The 20441-nt window shown below is 38.6% G+C and overlaps 1 protein-coding gene across 2 annotated transcripts in view; it reads right to left on the bottom strand.

The window, feature by feature from the left end:
- The window catches only part of TTC29 (tetratricopeptide repeat domain 29), a 168690-nt gene that overhangs the window by 58210 nt on the left and 90039 nt on the right, over positions 1 to 20441 (bottom strand). For both annotated transcript variants that reach the window (XM_037497005.2, XM_037497006.2), the window contains 3 exons: positions 16928 to 17019; positions 8813 to 8936; positions 4343 to 4571 (listed from right to left, as the gene is read on the bottom strand). In XM_037497005.2, coding sequence (XP_037352902.1) covers positions 4343 to 4571; positions 8813 to 8936; positions 16928 to 17019 — 445 coding nt within the window. The remainder of the gene's footprint in view (positions 1 to 4342; positions 4572 to 8812; positions 8937 to 16927; positions 17020 to 20441) is intronic.

The raw sequence follows: 20441 nt of genomic DNA, 5'->3' as shown, positions 1-20441 counted from the left end.
CCCCATGCGCCACTAGGGAGGCCCCCCTTTTTTTTTATGGCCAGTTCCACACCCTTCTTCTCATTGTTGGCTTGTTTGCCAAACAGAAATAGTTGATCAAATCATAACAGAACATGAGACTCACTCATGACAGTGACCTTTTCACATTCTTGAAAAAGCTTCATGTTTGTGAATGAAAAATATAAGTCAAGATCTGGAGTAGGAAGATGTGGTTTGACATTAAACAAACCTTCAACCAATATAAACTAAGATCTGACAGATAACTTCATGGTCTTGATTGCTTTCCTTTAAGAGGACTAAATGATTCATAAAACTAGGGAGCTATTTCTGGCACTGGAGAGAACCTGTACATGCTGTTTTGTAGAAAACAGAAAGTGTCTTGAAGTACTGACTAGAGACTATACTAATCATTTCTATAGGCAGGGCTGTTTCCTACTGTTTACATCCTGCTTCTCTGATATAATTTACATTTGGCTACAATAAAATTGTGTCTTAAAACCATGTTACTAACAGGATCTGTTTTTAGGATTTAAAACAGTTTCAGGCTATAAAAACAGTTCCAGGTCAACAGGTCTATTATACTGAATAAGGAAAGCTTTTGCTTCTGTGTTATCCTTCCATATGTACATCTCTGATCTCCAAATGGTAAGATGAATTAGCTTTTCATCAAAATAAAAAGATGATGGTGATAATATTTCTGGTAAGGAACATAAACTATATTCTGGAGAAAGCAGCAAAAACTCGGAGGCCCTTAAGCCTTGCAGAGCAACCAATTTCTGTTGCTTCAGGCTTGAATAATTTCATTGAACTCAGTGAATTTGAATTCCTTTCCCCCCCAAGTTCCTAGATGTGAGAGGAGAATCTATTCTTACTTGACTTTTGGAAAGGAACAGAGGAACGTGAAATCATCCCAACCACACCTAAGAGTATTAGAAAAGTGTGAAGGTGCCGCATGTGGTGCATTTGCTCCGAAAGCCACAGACGAGAGATGCCTGTGGGTGAATTGCTGTTGTGTCTCATCTGGAGACCTGAGTCTCTCACTGCTCTGCTCCCTTCAGGGGCAGCTTCCTCTGCTTGAAAGAATATTGCCTCCCCATGAGTTAATGGTTTGTTTGGAGGATGGAAGTCTCAGAGGTGACAATAACTGTACAGCTCTTAGAATGTATCTTTCAAATCTTTCATCAGCCTTTTTATCCGAATACATGGAGCCCCTTAAAGCGTGAGGTTACAGCTGCTCCTTCATAAAAGAAAGACACAGTTTGAAAACCTGAAAGCAGCTCAGATTTTCAATATTTCTATTTTTCTTCATTTGTCAATGTCACCGTCGCTGTTCTGCATTCACATGAAAACCAGTTGGTGAGTTAAGCCCAATATCGGGTCAGAGAGTTTTTTTCATAGTTTCCGAGGAGGTGGAGAATTATGACTCTTGTTTAAAAAATGATTAGAGGCAAACGAGTTATGGTTAGGGTGTACCTACTCGTTTTGAATTCCATTCCATTTGACAAATATTTGCTCAGTAGATGTTTGCGATGTTTCCTTCTTTTGCACAAATTCTAAGAATCAGGATCTGTTGTCAAGAGACTCATACTCTCATTAGGCAGATAAGGCAACTGGTCATGACAGATTTAGAATTTGACACATGGGAAGAGTGTGGGGAGATAGCAATGACATTGAAAAAGGAGATGGCATTCTCAAGAGAGAGGACTCAGGGAAGATTTTAGGATTTGAGAAACAGCTTGCAAAATGGGTGGCATTTCCCTAGTGATAATGAAGAACTCTCTCTCTGTGTGTGTGTGTGTGTGTGCATGTATAGACAGGGAAGGAAGGTGGTCAGAGAAGTTTGAGAAGCTTATACTTGGAGGCAGTAGGGAGCCAATGAAGATTTTTAAGTAAAGCAAAGGCAGAACAATAAGAGTTGGAGTTTAAGAAATAGTTTGCAGCATTTTAAAGTGGACTTCTGTATGTTTAGAGCTAAAAATGTCTATCTAAACAAGCAAGTATAATGTTCTACAGGTTTTATTTCCAAACAGAACTAAAATATATACACGCCAGTAGTATGGAATTAACTTCTCCTTTGCGTTTGAAAAAAAAAACATTATTTTTCACTTTATAATGACATAACTCAATCCATGCAGAGATTTCTATTCTTGGTCAAATGAATTAGTAAGGGGATGTAGTTTTATGACATTCTGAAGAATTGAATCATCTCCACCATGTGATGGTTGAGATTTTACATGTCTGGATAATATTTTGAAATGCAGTTATTTGTTCTGCTCCTAAGCCCTTAAGAACGCAACATTCAAAAAAAAAAATAGGGAGACAAAATATTTAAAAAAATAGAAAAATAAATCATTTTGTAGAGTAAAGAAAAGCAAAGGAGACTTTTTCAAAGGCTGGCATAGGATTGCGACAGGACACACAGCTTGGAGGCATAGCTAGTCTCAAGTCTGAGCTCAGGCATCCTCCATGACCATCCCTGATGATTAGCAATTATCAAAGAGAAATTTGATGATGTGAGCACCTCAATTTATCCTCTTCCAAAGCTTTTATCAGAATAAGTCATTTACTAGATGAATGGTATTCCCTCTGTTTTATCTCCTAGGTAGAAAAAGTAAGAGTCTAATGGGTAGATAAATCAAAATGTAACCAGCCACCTGTTTTCAAAAAAATTATTTAAAAAAAATGAAGAACAATTGTTTTATATTCTTGTTAATATTTGTACAGTAGAGGATTTCTCCCCTCAGGTGTGGTCACCGTAGCTTTCCCACCACCACTATGGTCCACTGTGCTCTCTCCATTTCTCACTCCCCCATCCTGGATGCCTCAGATCTATGGTCAGCTTTCAAGGGCTGATTTTAATGCTTGTCTTCATCTGACCCTTTGTTTGGTTTCTCTATACTCTGCATATAAGTGATGCCACTCAGTATTTCTCTCTCTTCTGGCTTATTTCACTTAGCAGGATTTCTTATCATACCTACATTTGGAACTAGAACTCTCCTTATTTTGTAACAAGAAGATAAGACAGTGGTAAGCAGTATTCTACTGATGTAAAACAGTGGATAAAATTCATTTATGCTACTTTAGTGCTATTTACTATTTATTCTATAGAGGAAATACACACCAAAACATCATTGCTTCATCTAAATGACTTAAGGAAAGAGAGTTCCAAACAGGAGCTGCTTGTTCACATTACAAAAGTTGGCCTTACGGTGCTATTTAAAGTATCCCCAAATATCTTGCTTCATTCTCAAGAACAGTAAAATACTGTAAGTCAATGTTTATTATTAGAAGTATTCAATTCTTATGTGGTGAAAACAACAACAACTATATGCTGTCTCAGTTGTCAAGGTGTTAAAATGAAGTTGCATCTAAAATCAAAACAAAGCTGTGAGAATGGCTATTATCCAAAAGGCAAGAAACAGAAGTGTTGGGAGGATGTAGTGAGAAGGGGACCCTTGTATATTATTTGTAGGAAGGCAAACTGGAGCAGTTATTATGGAAAACAGGATGGCGATTCCTTAAAGGAAAAAAATATTGAAATTCCAGTCATCCCACTTTTGGGTATTTACCTGAAGAACATGAAAACATTTATTTAAAGAAATATATCCACCCCCACGTTCATGGCACCATTTTTCATAATAGCCAAGACTTGGAAACAACTTAAGTGTCCATCAACAGATGACTGGGTAGAGAAGATGTGGATTACTACTCAGCTATAAAACAGAAGAAACCCTGTCATTTGCAATGGCGTGGGTGTATCAAGCTGGTATTATATTAAGTAAAATAAGTCAGACGAAGAAAGACAAACACAATATGATTTCAGTCACAATGGAAGAAAAGAAAACAAAACTAAGGAACAAACAAAACCAAACCAAACTTGTAGACAATAAGGACAAAATAGTGGTTACCAGAAGGGAAGGAGCTGGAGGAGGTAACTCAGGTAAAAGGGGTTAATCTTAGGGTGAAAGATGGAAATGAGACTTTCGATGACAAATGTAATGTACCAAATACAGACGTTGATTTACAGTGCTGAAATATATAATGTTATAATGCCATGTTATTCCAATAAAAACTATTAAAATATAAAGCTGCAGAAGAGCAGAAGAGCTAATCATTAGTACAGAAGAGCTAATCATCAGTACTATTTTATGCCTGCTTTACACAACAAAGGTACCATCTATCACAAAAGAACACACCACACTCAAGTAGTAATGAATAAAGAAAATTAAAATTACCAATAAAATTAAAACTACCAGTAGGTGAATAAACCTTTGCAATGAAAATGACTTACCTACTAAAAATGATTCAAAAACTAAATCGCTTTCCAAAGCCAATGCCTTACCCATAAATGGATCCGGACCAATGCGCCTTCTATTCTCCTTCCATGACAACAGGCAGTTAAGGCTGGCGAGATCCGCAGACTCGATATAATTAGAGACTGTCAGCATCATTTGATGAGCTTTTGCTATTCCGTAGTGAACTTTCGTTTCGTCCATAAGAGGCATGCTTGTCAGCTCTACTGATGTGTCAAAAGCTTGCTGAAAGTACTCCGAAGCTTTCTTGTAGTATCCCTAGAAAGAGAAAGAATTCTTTCCTGAACTTTCATTTTACCTTCCACATATTTGCCCACGTTGACATGCATCACACCGACATTCCACCAGTTTTAACATCTTCAAGAAGAAAGGGCTGACAAAAGGGTGTCTCTCAGAGTAAGGGTGTTTTTTAAAAAGTGGTGATGACAAACCATAGAACATCTTGAAGTCAAGTTACTAAGAAAATTATATCTGCCAACCTAATATAGGGTAGCAAAAATAATTTTGGGAAAGAGTGAACTAATTCACACTGATTTGGATGGAATTTGCTTACTCATGGCATTGCATTTACTTAATGAGGTATTTTTTTATTTTTTTATTTTTTCTTTTAAAGATTTATTTATTTTATTTATACAAGAACCAGGGCACAGGCCAGATTTGTGGGAGGTTGAGAGGGCTCACCAGAGACAGAGCAAGGAACAGAACAGGCAGACTGATGAAATACACTGCTGAGGGGAGCAGCGGGCACAACAGGAGAGGTCCGGGATCGAACTGGCGCTGCAGAGGCTGCGGACAGCTTCACAGCGCTGCGCTCAACCGCCTGCGCCACCAGGGGAGGCCCTTAATGAGATATTTTAAACCAACTTTTGTTCTCAATCATGGAGTCGATGGTCAGTGAAAAGAATGCCTGTATCTGCTCATTCAGCCTTTGCTCCTGCTCGCCCATGTTCAGGTGCCATCTTGACTGAGAACAGGGAGGTAATCCAGGATTTCCAATAATTATGATACTTCTAATACACAAACTACAATGTAAAGCAGTTACTTCAATTAAAAAGAAAGATTCTATTATCCCAAAATAAATTATTTTTTAGTTAATATTTAAAAATAAATACCATCAGCATTGGCACAACTCATTTAAATGTGTATCTATTGCCTAAGTCCTTTGCAATATTTACAAGTTATAAAAACTCGAAGATTGCTTTTTCTTCTTCTTTTTTCTTCTGGTCATCCTCATTTCTCCTAAAAGTTATTACCACAGTAGCACTTACCAAGTTCTTACAAAGTGTCAGTCAGTGCTAATTACTTCCTATCTGTTATGTCATTAAAGTTCGTCAGTCACTTTGTGATGAAACAGCATCTTGTTCTATAAAATATGAACTTGATTCCCCAGGAAGATATACTATCCATTCCCACCAAGTCCTCTAAAATACCTTGTTAAAAATTTCTCCTCAAAGGAAGAAATTATTTTAAGACTGAACTACATTTGGAAAGAGTCTAGGAAACATTTCTGTTCTTCATGGTGAGCAATTCTTCCCTCATTTTGAAGCACAAAACATAGAATTCATTATGAGGATATGACTGCTTAATTAGGAAAAAATAAAACTACACCAAAGATATTTGTACCCCAACTGGGTAATTTATTTGATTGAGAAACAATACAAATATTGAAGATGAAAATAAAACTCTTTAAAATGATAGATTTGTCTTGCTGAACAACAAAGATATAGGACAAAGTAGATGAACACATATGGTTAAAACAAACATTTCAATAAAAAAGAGAAGTATAAATAAATATTATTTAGTTATGCTTCTGAGCTTTAGTCTATTGTTTGAAGTGAGATGCTTAATTAGGAAAATTGAGAACCATAAATGAGTGGACATATATTTAAATTTCCAGAATCATGTATATATATTTAAATTTCCACAATCATGTTCATGAACAAACTCATTCATTCATCTATTCATTCACTGAGTAACTACCCTGTGCAGACTTGGGCAGTGGGGAGTCAGCAGTGCACAAGTAGGTGAGCTTGCTACTAGAGGAAGTTGCCTAACAAGTGATTTTTTATTCCACTTAAAATAACAGCATTTTAATTAGGTAGTTATTTTTCCTTTAATTTGTGCCTAGTGTTCAATCTGCAGACACACACACACACACACACAGCTGCCATAAAACTACCAACCGAAATTCCTCTGGTTTAAAAACATTTTTAAGGAAATACAACATTAATATGGCAGATGCAAGCATTCTTATACATACCATTTTGGAATGAGATTTCATTAATATGTACAGTATTTCCAGATTTTTAATTCTTAAGGAATTTAGTAACTAAATTTAATGTCTTCTTTGAAGTTCTTGCCTAACCTTTCCACAGTTCCTGCTATCAGTTAACCCCAATCCTATGGTTAAATTCTGAAGATTCCAATAATTAATCCTGACAACCTAGAAGATAAATTTGAGAATATAAAAAGGAATTATACACTTCATAAACACATCTTATTAGAAGTGACAACTTCATTGAATGTTACAAATATCTCTGGTTAGCACTTAGTGGACAACTTCAGGCCAGGAGCTTGATGACATCATAGACAAAAAACAGAATTTTCATGCATTATTCTGATTCTTACCAGACACTTCTTAGTGTCTGAAATGTCACTTTTATCCAATGAGCAAGCTTAATAGGTATTTTTTTCAGTAGTAAAGAATAATTTCTTTTACACTTTCCCTGCATAGTGTTGGAATAATTGTTTTAAAGATGCGGTTAGTCTCTGATGTTGCTAGGAAATGAAAGGTATCAAAAAGGATCTCTATCTACTTATTTTCCCTAGAACATTCTCATTTGATCATTATATATTAGTTATATATATATATATATTTAATTAACAATCCATCAAAAGATTACATCAGAGAGGTGGGATGGACAGCCCATTTTCTATTAACTATATAGTAGAAGGTAGACAATCCTTTATCCTTTAGGATAAAGGATTTTTAAAGATGCATTAGCTTTAATCATACACTAAAATCATTATAGAAAATAGGGACATCTGTTAAAATGTAAGAACTCAGCAAGGTATAGGAATCAACTTGTATATTTGAAGGCATGCAAATTTGAAGATAACAGGTATATCGCAAACCTTCCCAACTTGATATTGGGACAGGGATAAACTGGTAAAAAAACCAAACTTTTGGTTAGTTGACACACTCTTTGGATATTATCCATGTCTCTAACCTTTTTTTTTTATTAAACTCTTCTTCAAGAATTAATGATCAGAGAATAAATCATACATTGAGATACCAATATAAAATATATGTTGAGGTTAAAAACTCCTGGCAAAAATAGTTACAACAATGTAAGATGAGAAATCTGAGCTACCTAGGAGGTAATTAATTTGTGCCAGTCACATAATCTTGTAGGTAAAGAGCGAGACTTTTAACCCAGTCTGATCTCAGAATTAGCGCTTTTAATAGCTACATCCACCGTTTCTTAAAAAGATGAAGATACGGAGTATAAAGACAGTTTGAGAACACAATCTACTGCCTTCCACTATGACAGATTCTACTCATGAGCCAACAGCAATTATCACTGCAAAACAAACCTCTTTCATATCCTTTTCAAAGGAGAATCTCGGTAATGAAAGATAAAGTCAGGAGAAGGTAAATCAAAAGTTCAGTATGACCTGGGTATTCCAGTAGTAATGATTCCTGATTGGGAACTTTTATTTTAGACTTTTTCCTCTGCTTTCACAGAACAAATCTGTTGCTAGAATTCTGTCCTTCCTTCAGAATTACTCTTGGGATTCTGTTTTCTCCTCCATAAGGACTGAGCAGGGGCATCACAGTTGAATTAAACAAAAATTTGGAGCAAGAGAGGAAAGTTTGTGTCACCGTCTGCAAAGCAACTATTATCCTTGGAATATCAATGTTCCTTTGAATGTAAATCTCTTAATGGCTCTTCAAGTCCAAAAATCACTTTTTTTAAAAAAAGATTTATTTATTTACACATACAAGAGCTGGGGTACAGCCAGAGATGCGGGGGGTGAGAGGATTCACCAGAGACAGAGCGGGGAGCAGAACAGGCAGACTGACCGAAATACACTGCTGAGGGGAGCAGCAGGCAAGACAGGAAAGGTCTGCTGCGTCATGTGGGTTCTCCCTGGCCGACCAGGGATCGAACTCGTGCTATACAGGCTGCGGATTGCTTCATAGCGTGGTGCTTAACCCCTTGAGCCACCAGGGAGGCCCACCAAAAACCACTTTTAATCTGGGTGGCTGTGAAGTCTGAGTCACTGTGAGCACTTGTGGTAAGTGTGCCTGAGGGCACGGGCGTCCTGGAAGACAGGAACTAGGTGGGTCTCTTCTAAGCCCGGCCTTGTGCATTAACTAAATCCAGTCCCCGGGACCTCTCTGCCCAACATATTGTGGGAAGATGAGGATCAAATGGGCATAGAATTGTAAAACACTGCAAGTTTCTCCCTAGACGCAGGAAACACACACTCACCTTCTCGTTGTAGATGTCTCCAAGCATGGTGCTTGCTCTCACGACATCCAGGCACTGAAAATTGTTTCTCGCAATCTTCACAACTTTTTTCAAGTACTTGATTGCTTCTGCCATCTCTCCTTTGCTAGAATAAGCAACATAGGAAAATAGTGGCGTGTCATCTCACTTAATATTGCAGTGAAGAAAAAATATTTGGTATCTTTGCTGTAGAAAGTGCATGATGGTGAACAGAGTAATAAAATTAACAACATGTGGCTTGTGGATGCTGAAAATGATGTGACTTGTCTTTGTTGGAGTATATAGTGAGTTAACACTGAAACATTTATGCACTGCTGTTCAGATGGTAAATGGGACAGCTGCTTTGGAAAATAACTTGGCACTTCCTCAAAAATGCTGACATAGAGTTACCATATAACCATATTAATTCAGCTCCTAGTTTTATACAAGAGAAATGAAAACATACGTCAACACACAAACTTGGACATGAATGTTCACAGGAATATTATTTGTAATAGCCAAGAAATGGAACAAAACAATATCTATCAGTTGAATGGACAAGTAAAATGTGGCATCGTCATACAATGGAATATTATTCAGTCATGAAATAAGCTAAGTGAAAGGAGCTGGTCATGAGAAAAACATATTGTACGATTCCACTTAGATGAAATGCCCAGAAGAGGCAGAAAGGAGGTGTGGTTATCAGAGTTGTGGTGAGCAGGAAATGGGGAGTGGTTGTTAATGGGTGTGGGGTTCCCTTTGGAGTAATGACATTAAATAGGGGTGATAGCTACATAATTTTGTGCAAATACTAAAAAAAATTGTAGACTTTACAAAGGGGCTGAATATATGGCCTATGAATCACATCTCAATAAAGTTGTTAGTTTTTTTAAAGATATAATCTTTCAGTTACAGTTTCCTCATTTTAAACATGGCCATAAATTGTTGTGAGATGAAAAATGCCACATATGTAGAGCCTGAAACATAGTAGGGGGTCACTAATATTATTACTGCTTTCCAGTGAAACAAAAACTATCATGCCCACAGTTCTATACTTAGTATAATCTTCCACCAGTTAAGAAGAAAAGTCAATTTAGCTAAGCATTACTTTTGGGAGATCTTTCAAAATGCAATGAATTAAACACCCATATTTGAACTTACACTCTGCAACACAGATGAGCATATGAGTTGTGATGTCTATTTTTTAAGGGGGAGAGTTAAAGAACCAGTATTTTTTGTTTACTTGGAATCGCAAACTATCAAGTACATTTTTATTCCCTTTCTTAGTGGTAAAAGACTGCTCTACCAACAGAAATGGTATGGAATTTCACATTCTTAAAGTTGTAAATATTTTTATGATTCCCTATGATTTCATAACAAAATTAGGAATCATCTTCCACATTCAGGCACAACCCAATTTCCAGAAAAATTATGAAATGAGGCATATTTCAAACACAGGCAAAGAGAGGGACACACATTAATTTAAATACTTGTTTTGTGGAATAACTAAAATGGAAGTGAGAAAGCTTGAGCTTATAAAATTATTAATAAAATATTACACTGTTTAGAATTTTCACCGAACTTTTAGATTTCTAGAACTAAAATGTTTTTATCAAATTGATGTTGTTAACTCTCCAAACAGTTTCTAGGACTGTAATTCTCAAAAAAAAAAATTGCTGAAATAAGAACAAAAGTAGAGACTTCTTTGCATATCACTTCAAAACCTTAGGGGGAAATTATTATTTTTATTTAGCCTAAATGGTCTCACTGAATCTTATTTATGTTCATGTTCCCAAAAGTTGATATGTTTTTGATGGAGGCACATTTTGGATTAGGTTTGGCCTGCTGAGGATTGTTAAATCACATATACACAAACAAAAAAACACGTTCAGTGAACAAGAAATCCAAAAGAGTATAAATAAAACTATTGCTGGGTGAGTCGAGTTATTTCTCCCAAAGGGGTTACAGATCTCCCAAAACATCCAAAATTATCTGGAATTTGCTCTATAAAATACTGCTCGAGAATCAGTCTTCCTATTGTAAATTACATATTAATTTGGTTCCTACTTTTATACAAGAGAAATGAAAACATATGTCAACACACAAACTTGTACATGAATGTTCACCGTGATATTATCTGTAATAACATCAATGAATGTCCAGTTCTGTGTCACCAAAGTGAACACAGCATCTGAAATATAAACATTATATGTTGCTTACAGGATTTCCAAAGTCAAAAGTTAGCACTAGATTTCAAAGCCAGTGTTTCTTGGAGAGGGAAAGAATCAAATATTTTTTTTTACAGAGAAGCTCTGATTATTTGTATAAGTGAAAGGACAAGGTTAAAATGTTAGACAAATATTAATTCCAGTTTTCTATATGCAGTGCACAGGTGCAACTTGAACAGCATATTATATGGTATAATCATTAAACTCATTCAACCAGACCTCAGAGAGTTAAAAACATATATTCTGAGGAACAGGACTCCTCGGTCCAAAGGATGAGAATGAAACAGTGCAGAATATTTGTGTATCAAGGTGATTCCTGTTTCCAACTGGGACCTCAGCACCGTTAACACCCACATCCCCTGACAACTGTCCAATTATGTATATCACACTTGGCCTACTGTTTGCAGTAGAAGTAATCAATAAAGGACGTGGTTGAGTGAACATAGATTTTGGTTGAACCAATGCATGAAAACTTAATCATTTACTCAGAGAGAAGAAATCAAATAGGGCAGAGATGAAACAGCCAACGAGGGGTTTGTTGACTGTGCCACCGGGTTTGTGGGCCACAGATGAAAGTAATAAGGTAAATGGAATCAGTGACAGGAGAAAATGTAAAAAGCCATTCTTAATTCCATGAATTAATAGAAATGTTTTGATGTATTTTGGGGGGTCATTTTTAGGAAATTTCACATCAAAGCCTGGATGTGCCATTTTAAGGAATATATGAAAATTACTAGGGCATGTAATTTCTCTCAAGCAAGAAGAAATTAATTTTCAGTTATAACAGAAAGGTAATTTTCACACTTGAAACTTTGCACTGATTGATTGAAAGATCTCCACTGTGGAAAGTTTGCTAGGAAATAATTTAACCTGAGTTTGCAAGAAAATTTACAAGTATGGTATGGAATAAATCCAGAGAGGGGCTAGTTATGACCAGTGTATGGTGAACAGTTCTCATTTGGGAGATTTTTCTCCCTCTAGATTCCTTTTAAAAGTCATCCTTTTAAAAATTGTGGCATTTTAGTAAATCAGTTATTTCAGTAAATGAGGAGCAAAAATGCCATAAGGAAAATGGAGTATTTTTTTCTTTTGGATTTACACAAATTGTGTCCGTGTAATACTATCTACAACATAATATCTCAACTCACCTTCTCTTTGTTATATGAACAATTCTGGCTTTTGTAGCTGTGTCGGGGCAATTGTTTTCATTTTAGAAAATCAACTCTGTCTTTCGCTAGTATTGCAAATAGAGAAGAAATCCACTGCAAATACTATTTTCTGTTACTCTGCTTAAAGCCTTGTGCAATTAATATTATTCAGAATAATAGCAAAAATAACACACCTTGTTCACGATTAAAATCTTCATCGATAACTCTAAAGCCAGGGCTGGGTCTAGCATTACCAAATGGGCACCCCTGTATTACCAGGTCCTAGTCTTGAGGGAATGTGGTTTGTTTTTCAACTGAAAGCTTGGCATAAATTCTTATAACTGTTTTAGAAGCTTCCAGTCTCAGAGTTTATTCACCTTTCATGCACACTCAGATGATGGCCCTAGACACACACTTATCCTAGACATGGCTATCCCCTTCCATTTCCTTTAAAGAGATAAAATATGTTTATAGAGACAGGGCTACCATTAGTGAAACTTGTGCAATTGCACAGGTTAGGAAAAAGAGATTTAGAGGTGATGCTAAGCTTCATACACAGTTTGATTTATTACTCAGCTGCCACCACCATCATTTCCTCTATTTTGCCTGTGCTCCAGTTCTTGCACATGGCTGCTAATCTGAGAAGGAAAGGTTAGAGAAGAAAGGGATATAAGTGTGCAGGTGTGTGTGCGTGTGTACAGTTTTTGTCTTTAAAATATCTGTGTGTCAATAGATCACACTCTCAAGTCATTTTGCACAAATGATAAAATATGCTGAGGCTAAACACTATTGCAAGTGTTCTTCCATAGCACCAACATGGCTGCAAAATGGCGGCCCAGATCGCAGAGCCTGCGGAGGTCTTGGGACACATTTTTTCTGTGACCTCATGAGAAGTATGTCCTGCCCTCTTTTGTGCAGTGCACAATGTTATAAAATTAAAAACCCACGTCTGCCGGACAAACCATTGATGATGGCTTCATTGGTACTTGAGTAGATGAGAATTCTTATAAGTGGAATTTTTTTTTTCACTTGTGACATGGGGATAAATCTCTTGTCCCTTACTTGTTAGCCCTGAGGCAGGCTGCTAGACTGTTGAGAGTGGAGTCCCTACTTCATATTGCATCAAATACAGCTGTATCCTTTCCCACACTTCGACTCTAAACTACACTTAAGCAGCCAAATTCAAACATTGGATTTTTGTTACTGTTGCCAATATTTACCAGATAATAGTTCAATTCTCCCCTTAACTTTTACTGCTTCCTGTAGTGGAGACTGAAATATTCCAGATGAGACACCAGTTTAACAGGTGAGAATAAGTCTGAGACAACCTCATGTCATGTTTCCAAAACACCATCAGTAACCAAGGAGCCTGTCTTGTCTTGAGACCCAGTAGGTGCTCAATATATGCTTATAAAAGAAAATGTTTTTCCCGGGAGTTTTCTCTCTTTCGTTATGTTGGAACATAACGTCATTTTGTAAAGATTATTTTCTAAACGTGTTAAAGGATACATTTATTTAATTCTCCAGGTATAGGCTAGGACAGCTACTAAAAAGGAAAACAAATAATACAACTATTTCCTACTGATTCTGGAAAGTATTAACAGAAGAGTTTAGACCTTGCATAATCAAACTATGGGGCAAAAGGGTGCAGAGCTGGTGTGTTCCAAAGAGATATTAAACTGAATACTAACCAATTTCTTATGTTCAAATATTTGTTTCTTGCTGGTTGTTTTGGAAAATTAAAGTTTAAGGGAGAGCTGGATGGCTCTTCCATGCTATCAATCTCTATTTACAGGACCACAACACTCCCAGGTTGCTTGCATGACTTAGCCTGCCTTCCTTGACTAAATGCACATATTCTTCACGTAAATATGTCTGTGTCCCTAAGCCATTTTCCAGCGGACAGCATTGCATTTTATTTGGTATTTTGCAGAGCACCTTTCATGTCATTGGTATTGAAAGTTTAATACTTAGGTAATTATTCAATATTTAATAATTATTACACTGGTAATGGTAATTGTATAATAGTGACTATTATATACTGAACTGACTTTCAGCTCAGTAGGCGTTTAGTGTGTTAAAATGCCTTTCAGGAAAGCCTTTTCAACAAATAGTGTTGGGAAACCTTGCCAAAAAATTAGACGAGATCATTATTTAACACCACGCACAACAATTAACTCAAAATGGATTAGAGGCTTGGGTATAAGACCTGAAGCCACAAAACACATAGAAGAAAACAAGTGATATTCTCCTAGACATTGATTGCAGGGATGTCTTTAGAAATTTGACTCCAAGGGCAAAGGAAACAAAAGCAAAAATAAATAAATAGGACTACATTAAACTGAAAAGCTTTTCTATAATGAAAGAACCCACTACAAAAAAAAAGACAAGGCAATCTGTCTTGTCTTTATAAGGAACTCATACATCTGGACAACAAAAAAAATTAAAGAACCAATTCAAAAAATGAGCAGGAGATTTGAACAGACGTTTTTCCAAAGAGGAAATACAGATGACCAGCATGCATGAGAAAAAATGTTCAGTCTCACTTATTATTAGGGAAATGCAAATCAAAACCACAACGAGGTAGCACCTCACACCTAGGAGAACCAGCTCTGCCTAAAAGAGTGGCAACAAGTGCTGTAGAGAATGTGGTGAAAAAGGAATGCTCTGTTGGAGGGGATATAAACTGATGCAGCCTCTGTGGAAATTGTATGGAAATGCCTTAAAATACTAAAATAGAAATACTGTAAGATTCAGCAATGCTGTCCTTAGGAATTCATTTGAAGAATATAAAACACAAATTCAAAAAGATATTTGTGCCACTATGTTCATAACAGCATTGCTCACAACAGCCAAGACATGAAAACAAGCTAAATGCCCATCGATTGATGATGGATAAAGGAGTTGTAGTATACATACTCAATGGAATACTACTTGGTCATTAAAAAGGAGGAAATCTTGTCTTCTGTGATAACATGGATGGAATTTGGGGTGGCTCTGCTAAGCAAAGTAAGTCAGACAGTGAAATATAGCTACTGGATGGTTTCTCTAATTTGTGGAAAATAAATAACTCAAGCAAATGAACTAAACACAACAAAACTAACTCATAGGTTGTATGAAAATATGGTGGCTATCAGGGGGAAGAGGATGGACAGTGGAGGAAAGAGTTGAGGGGGTCAAGTTGATAGTGTGCATGGCACCATATCTTCTGTGGTGGGTGCGGAGAGGTGTGAAATCATATCCCCGAAATTTATATATATTGTAAACCAATGGTAAGCTAATCAAAAGTCATAAAAAGTACCTTTTTTTCAGTAACAATTTGATCTTTAAAGAAACCATTCTGTAGCTCTGAGGCACACTGTGAGGGAGAGGTAGGGAGAGGGTTAAAACCAGAGAGGCAAGAACAGCAGGGGATGTGCTGCTGGCCCACAGGTGATGTGGTGGTGAGCGACTACAATGATGTAAGTAAATAAAATTAATTAATTAAGAAAAAAGGAAAGTAAACAAAACAAAACCAAAAATCTAAAGAACCAAAGAATCTAGTCTAAAGTCAACTCCACTCTATTGAATGTGGACCATAAGTTATATTTTATTTAAATACAATAAAGACTACATTAAGCATAAGAAAAATGAAGAAACCACTCTGTATGTGTTAGAACTGAACTACCAATGCAAGAAATTAGAGCTTGATAAAATCTCTGTTGTTAATATTATTACTCCTACTACCACTATTGAAAAGCTGTATATCGGGGGCCTCCCAGGTGGTGCAGCGGTTGAGCGCTGGGTTGAGAAGCTGCCTGCAGCCTCTGCAGCGTTGGTTCGATCCCCGGCTGCTCCCCGGCCACCGGTGGAGGGTCCCACATGGCGTGCAGACCTCTCCTGCCGCCCGCTGCTCCCCTCAGCAGTGTACTTCGGTCCTTCTGTCTGCTCTGCTCCCCACTCTGGCTCTGGTGAATTCTCTCCCCCTCCCGTGCTTCTGACTGTACCCAGTGCTTGTATAAATAAATAAATAAATCTTTAAAAAAAAAAAAAGAAAAGCTGTATATTGGATGTGAGATACCACACCACATACAAGGCCTCAACTTTAATATTTTCTTCTTCCTATTCTGTCTTGGCTTATGTCATAATGCTACTGTCAAATGCAACAATGACATGGAGTAGACAGAGCTCCCCACACAATGTGCCAAGAACAAATCAAATCTTTTCCCTGGAAGAGTTTGGATCAGAAGTTGTTCGTGCACACTTTTGTTAAATTTTCTATTTTAGGTAAAACACTGGGAATACTGTCTTTGCACCCAATGGTTGATCTCGATACACTCCAAGGAGAGACATCTTAATGGAAAGGCATGATGGGAGCATAAACGGGAATATTCCTTCAAGAAGAGCTCTCGAAGGTCACGGCGAGCCACAGTCACCGAAGCGTACTATATATTCCTGTGCGCTCTGCTTTTTTCACCTGTGAGATGTGACCCAGTTTTTCCCATTTGTTCAAGGTCGTGGCTAAACTTACAGAAAATCAAAGAAAAAAAAAATAATACAAAGGAGGAACAGACAAAGTAGAGAGTAGCTGCATATTTTAAAATACCACATGGGTTTAAAGTAACTTAGGATGAAAGGGTCATTTAAGAAGGGCCCTGCTTAAAATTGAAGCAGGCAGAAACAGAAAGCGACAGACCTCAAACAATTTAAGTCTTTCACGGTTGAGTGGCCAGTGACAGCAAGACAAGGATGTGCTAACTCACCTCTGCAGGGCCTTGGCTATGGCCTCATAGGCTCTCTCCAGGCTGAGATCATCATCCAGGTCTGCAGAGATTTCACTGTAAGTGTTAAGGACCTATCAGAAGAGAGGTGCATATTAAACCTCGAGCATGGCCAGATACATGGATGCTTCATTTCAGGACAGGAAAGATTAAAATTAATAGTTGCTTTTAATGTCTCTATAAAATATTTTTTGTCTATTAAAAATTCATAGTGGTTTGTTTTATTTTTATCTATAGTATAACTTGTTTCACAGCCATCTCTTTCAGCCGTGACGGTGAGGTCTTACTTTTGTAAAAATAATTCTTTTCCCGCAAGATCCCAAATCTTCCCATTTATATAACTTAGGTGTGAATAAATAATTGAATGGCTTACCCGCATTATTTTAAAATATGAGACTATTATCTAAGGTAATATAAGGCAGATTATAATGTTCTACTATGGTAGCTTAAATATCACTTTTCTTTCTATAAATAGCTGTTTGAAAAGCATGAATTTAGGTGCCCCGCAATTTCTAAATCTATCATTTTATTAGTTGCATATCTCACAGTTTGTACACGTCTTCGGTACACACTAAAAATATTTCTTACAAATGTACTTCATTACCAACAATCTCCTCAATAATCAGCAGATTACGACTGCCACAGCCAAACATATGATCTTAATTTAATTTAACACTGACACCATCTATATGGTAGAGTTTTCCTTTTTATTTATTTTTTGCATTCTGTGCTAAGCAGGAGGAAAACACTTAACACAGATGCCCATTCTTTCTTCTTCCTTCATTGTCTCTTGACCAATCCATTACACACCTGAGGCCACAGGCCAAGGGCCTCCACGGAAATCCTTTTGGCACATTTTCTAAGAAAGAATTAGCAGAAGGCATTGTTGGGTGAGCGAGCCAGTGGGAGGGAGGTCCGAGTGGGAGGCTGGAAGGAGACAGCTCAGAAGATTTAAGCGTCAGAGGCAGTGTTGACAGTTGTCTTTACTTTCTTCAAGTTAATATCTGGGAAGCAATACCCGGTGACATTTGGGATTCGTGTGGTTTGCAAATGACTGCTTGACTGACTGACAAAACACTCACTTTAAAACTTACTGATCCAGATTGGTTCTAGGCATCACATTAGGAATGGTAGGGCGTGGGGAGTATTGGAGAAAAGGGGGCTCTGCCTGTGATAACAAATGCCGGCCTCAGTTTTCCTCAGCCAATAAAAGGAAACAGAGTATGAGGAAAAGGAAAGCAGTTTAACTTGTTGACAAATGAGGAGGGCAGCAGACTCATGCCTGAAAGACAACCATCCTGCCCTTAGACAGGGTGCAAGGGTATTGATCCAAAGGAAAAAAAGGGGGAGCAACATGGCGGCGAGGAGACGCTGCTAGTAAGATCTCCCATTAAAAAAAGTGAATAGGGAGGAAAAGCGGCAGGTCCCAGTGAGAACTGGGACACGGAAGATAAACGGGTGACGCCAGCGAACTGCCCGAAGAAGAAACTGGCCATAAAAGAGGACTAGAAGGGAGGGAAGCGCAGAACCCTGCTCCCCTCCCCCGCCCACAGAAGCGGCACTCTCCGACCGGCAGAGAGGAGGAAACAACAAACCAAAACGACCCACAAGAACAAACAACGCAGCAAGCGGGACTGTGAGTGGAAAGGGACTATTGCAGCCACCACACCCCATGAACGGGAGCTGAGGCGAACCCTGCAGGATCCGCCGCGGAGGTGAGCGAACGGCTCCGGGCGCCATTAGAGAAGAACAAAGACCCCGGGAGACGCGCACACAGCCCGGGCTGCCGGTAAGCTTGTGCGGAGAGCGGCGCGCTCGGCGCGCTTGAAAAGCAAGTGCAGACCTGGATCTCGGCTGCCCAGGTCCCCGCGCCTACGACCTAGGCTTGCGGGGAGACGCGCGGAGGTCCTCACTGAGGGGAAGGTCCCTCCCTGAGTGAGCAGGAACCAGGCGCCCAGGCACGGGAGCTGTGCAAAAGGCGCCATTCCCGCGCCACTGAACTGGGCTACAGCCCGCGTCCTGGACCTGAGGGCTTTGAACTGAGACCCGGGGCACGAAAATTCGGGGCGTGGTTTCTCCACGACGGTGGGGCACAAGGCAGACACAGCACCCCAAAGCTGTTGAGGTGTACCCTACCATTCCCGCTCTGTTCTCTGTCCCACAGGGTAGGGGGAGGCGAAAAACAGCCCCCCAAGGACAATAGGAGAGATCTCTGGCGCCACCTAGCGACCAGGAAAAAAAAAGTCACTAACACCCTATAAAACAGGACATTTCTTAAGACTGCTTGAAAAGGGCAGAAGGTTTCTGGAGGACCCAGTGGCCAGCCGGGAAGTTATTCCACGCCAGGCCCCTTCCGACCAGCAGTCTGAGCCCACAGAGGGAGCAGGCACCCACGTCCGGGGCAGACCGGGTGCGCAGAAGAGTGTGCCTGAAACCGGAGGCGCAGGGACTGCATCCCGCTTCGCCATTTGAGAACAGGGACATTTCTTCAGTAAAAACTGCCTAAAACCAGCAGAAAGCTCCCCCAGAAGACAGAGATGGCTCCTGGAAGAGCCAGAGGGGAGCGGAGAAGTTCACCCAAGATGTCAGTCAGTCCGAGCAACACAGTGTCCAACGCATACGACAAATTAGAAAACAGACAGTAGGGAGTAGAAGAACCACACGCAACCTAAAAACTCCTCAGGAAAGAAGCACACCACAAAAAGAAAACCACTCCCCAGATTGCAACGACAGCAACTTGGAAGAACTTCTGAGCCTTCCAGAAAGAGAATTTAAAATTGCCATGATTAAAAAAGTGATAGATCAGAAGAAGGAAATTGAGTCCCTAAAGAGGGAAGTAAGAGAAATGCAGGAGATCAAAGAATTAATGGAGGAACTAAAGAACTCTGGGAAAAGCAATGAAAGCAGAATAGATGAAATGGAAGAACGAATAAGTAATCTTGAAGACACAGAAATAAAAAGAACCAAAACAGAAAAGGAAAGAGAAGTACGAAGGAAAAAGAATGAAGAAAGACTTCGGAACTATCTGACTCCAAGGAGGAAAAGGAATAGGAATACCAGAAGGAGAGGAGAGAGAAGTAGGAACAGAGAAAATATTCATGGATATAATTGAAGAGAACTTCCCAAATGAGAAGAAGGAGCTGAAAATTGATATACAAGAAGCAAGAAGAACACCAAACTTCCACGACGAAAGGAAAAACACAGCAAGACACATAATAGTAAAGCTCCCAAGAATCCAGGACAAGGAAAAAATAATGAAGCTGACAAGAGGGAAGAAACAGATAACATTCAAAGGAAAACAATCAGGCTGACATCAGACTTCTCTGAAGAAACACTACGGGCAAGGAGAGAGTGGAGGGACATAGTCAACAGACTCCAAGAAAACAGATGCCAACCAAGAATACTCTATCCCGCAAAGCTCTCTTTCCTCCATGAAGAAAGAATATGGACCTTCCAGACAAAGAGAAACTCCGGAATTTCATTGCGACTAAACCCC

This window comes from Talpa occidentalis, unplaced genomic scaffold (genome assembly GCF_014898055.3).
Source record: "Talpa occidentalis isolate TD23 unplaced genomic scaffold, MPIMG_talOcc4v2.1 talOcc4.8, whole genome shotgun sequence".
Taxonomy (NCBI): Eukaryota; Metazoa; Chordata; class Mammalia; order Eulipotyphla; family Talpidae; genus Talpa; species Talpa occidentalis.
This window is presented reverse-complemented; position numbering and strand designations above follow the sequence as displayed.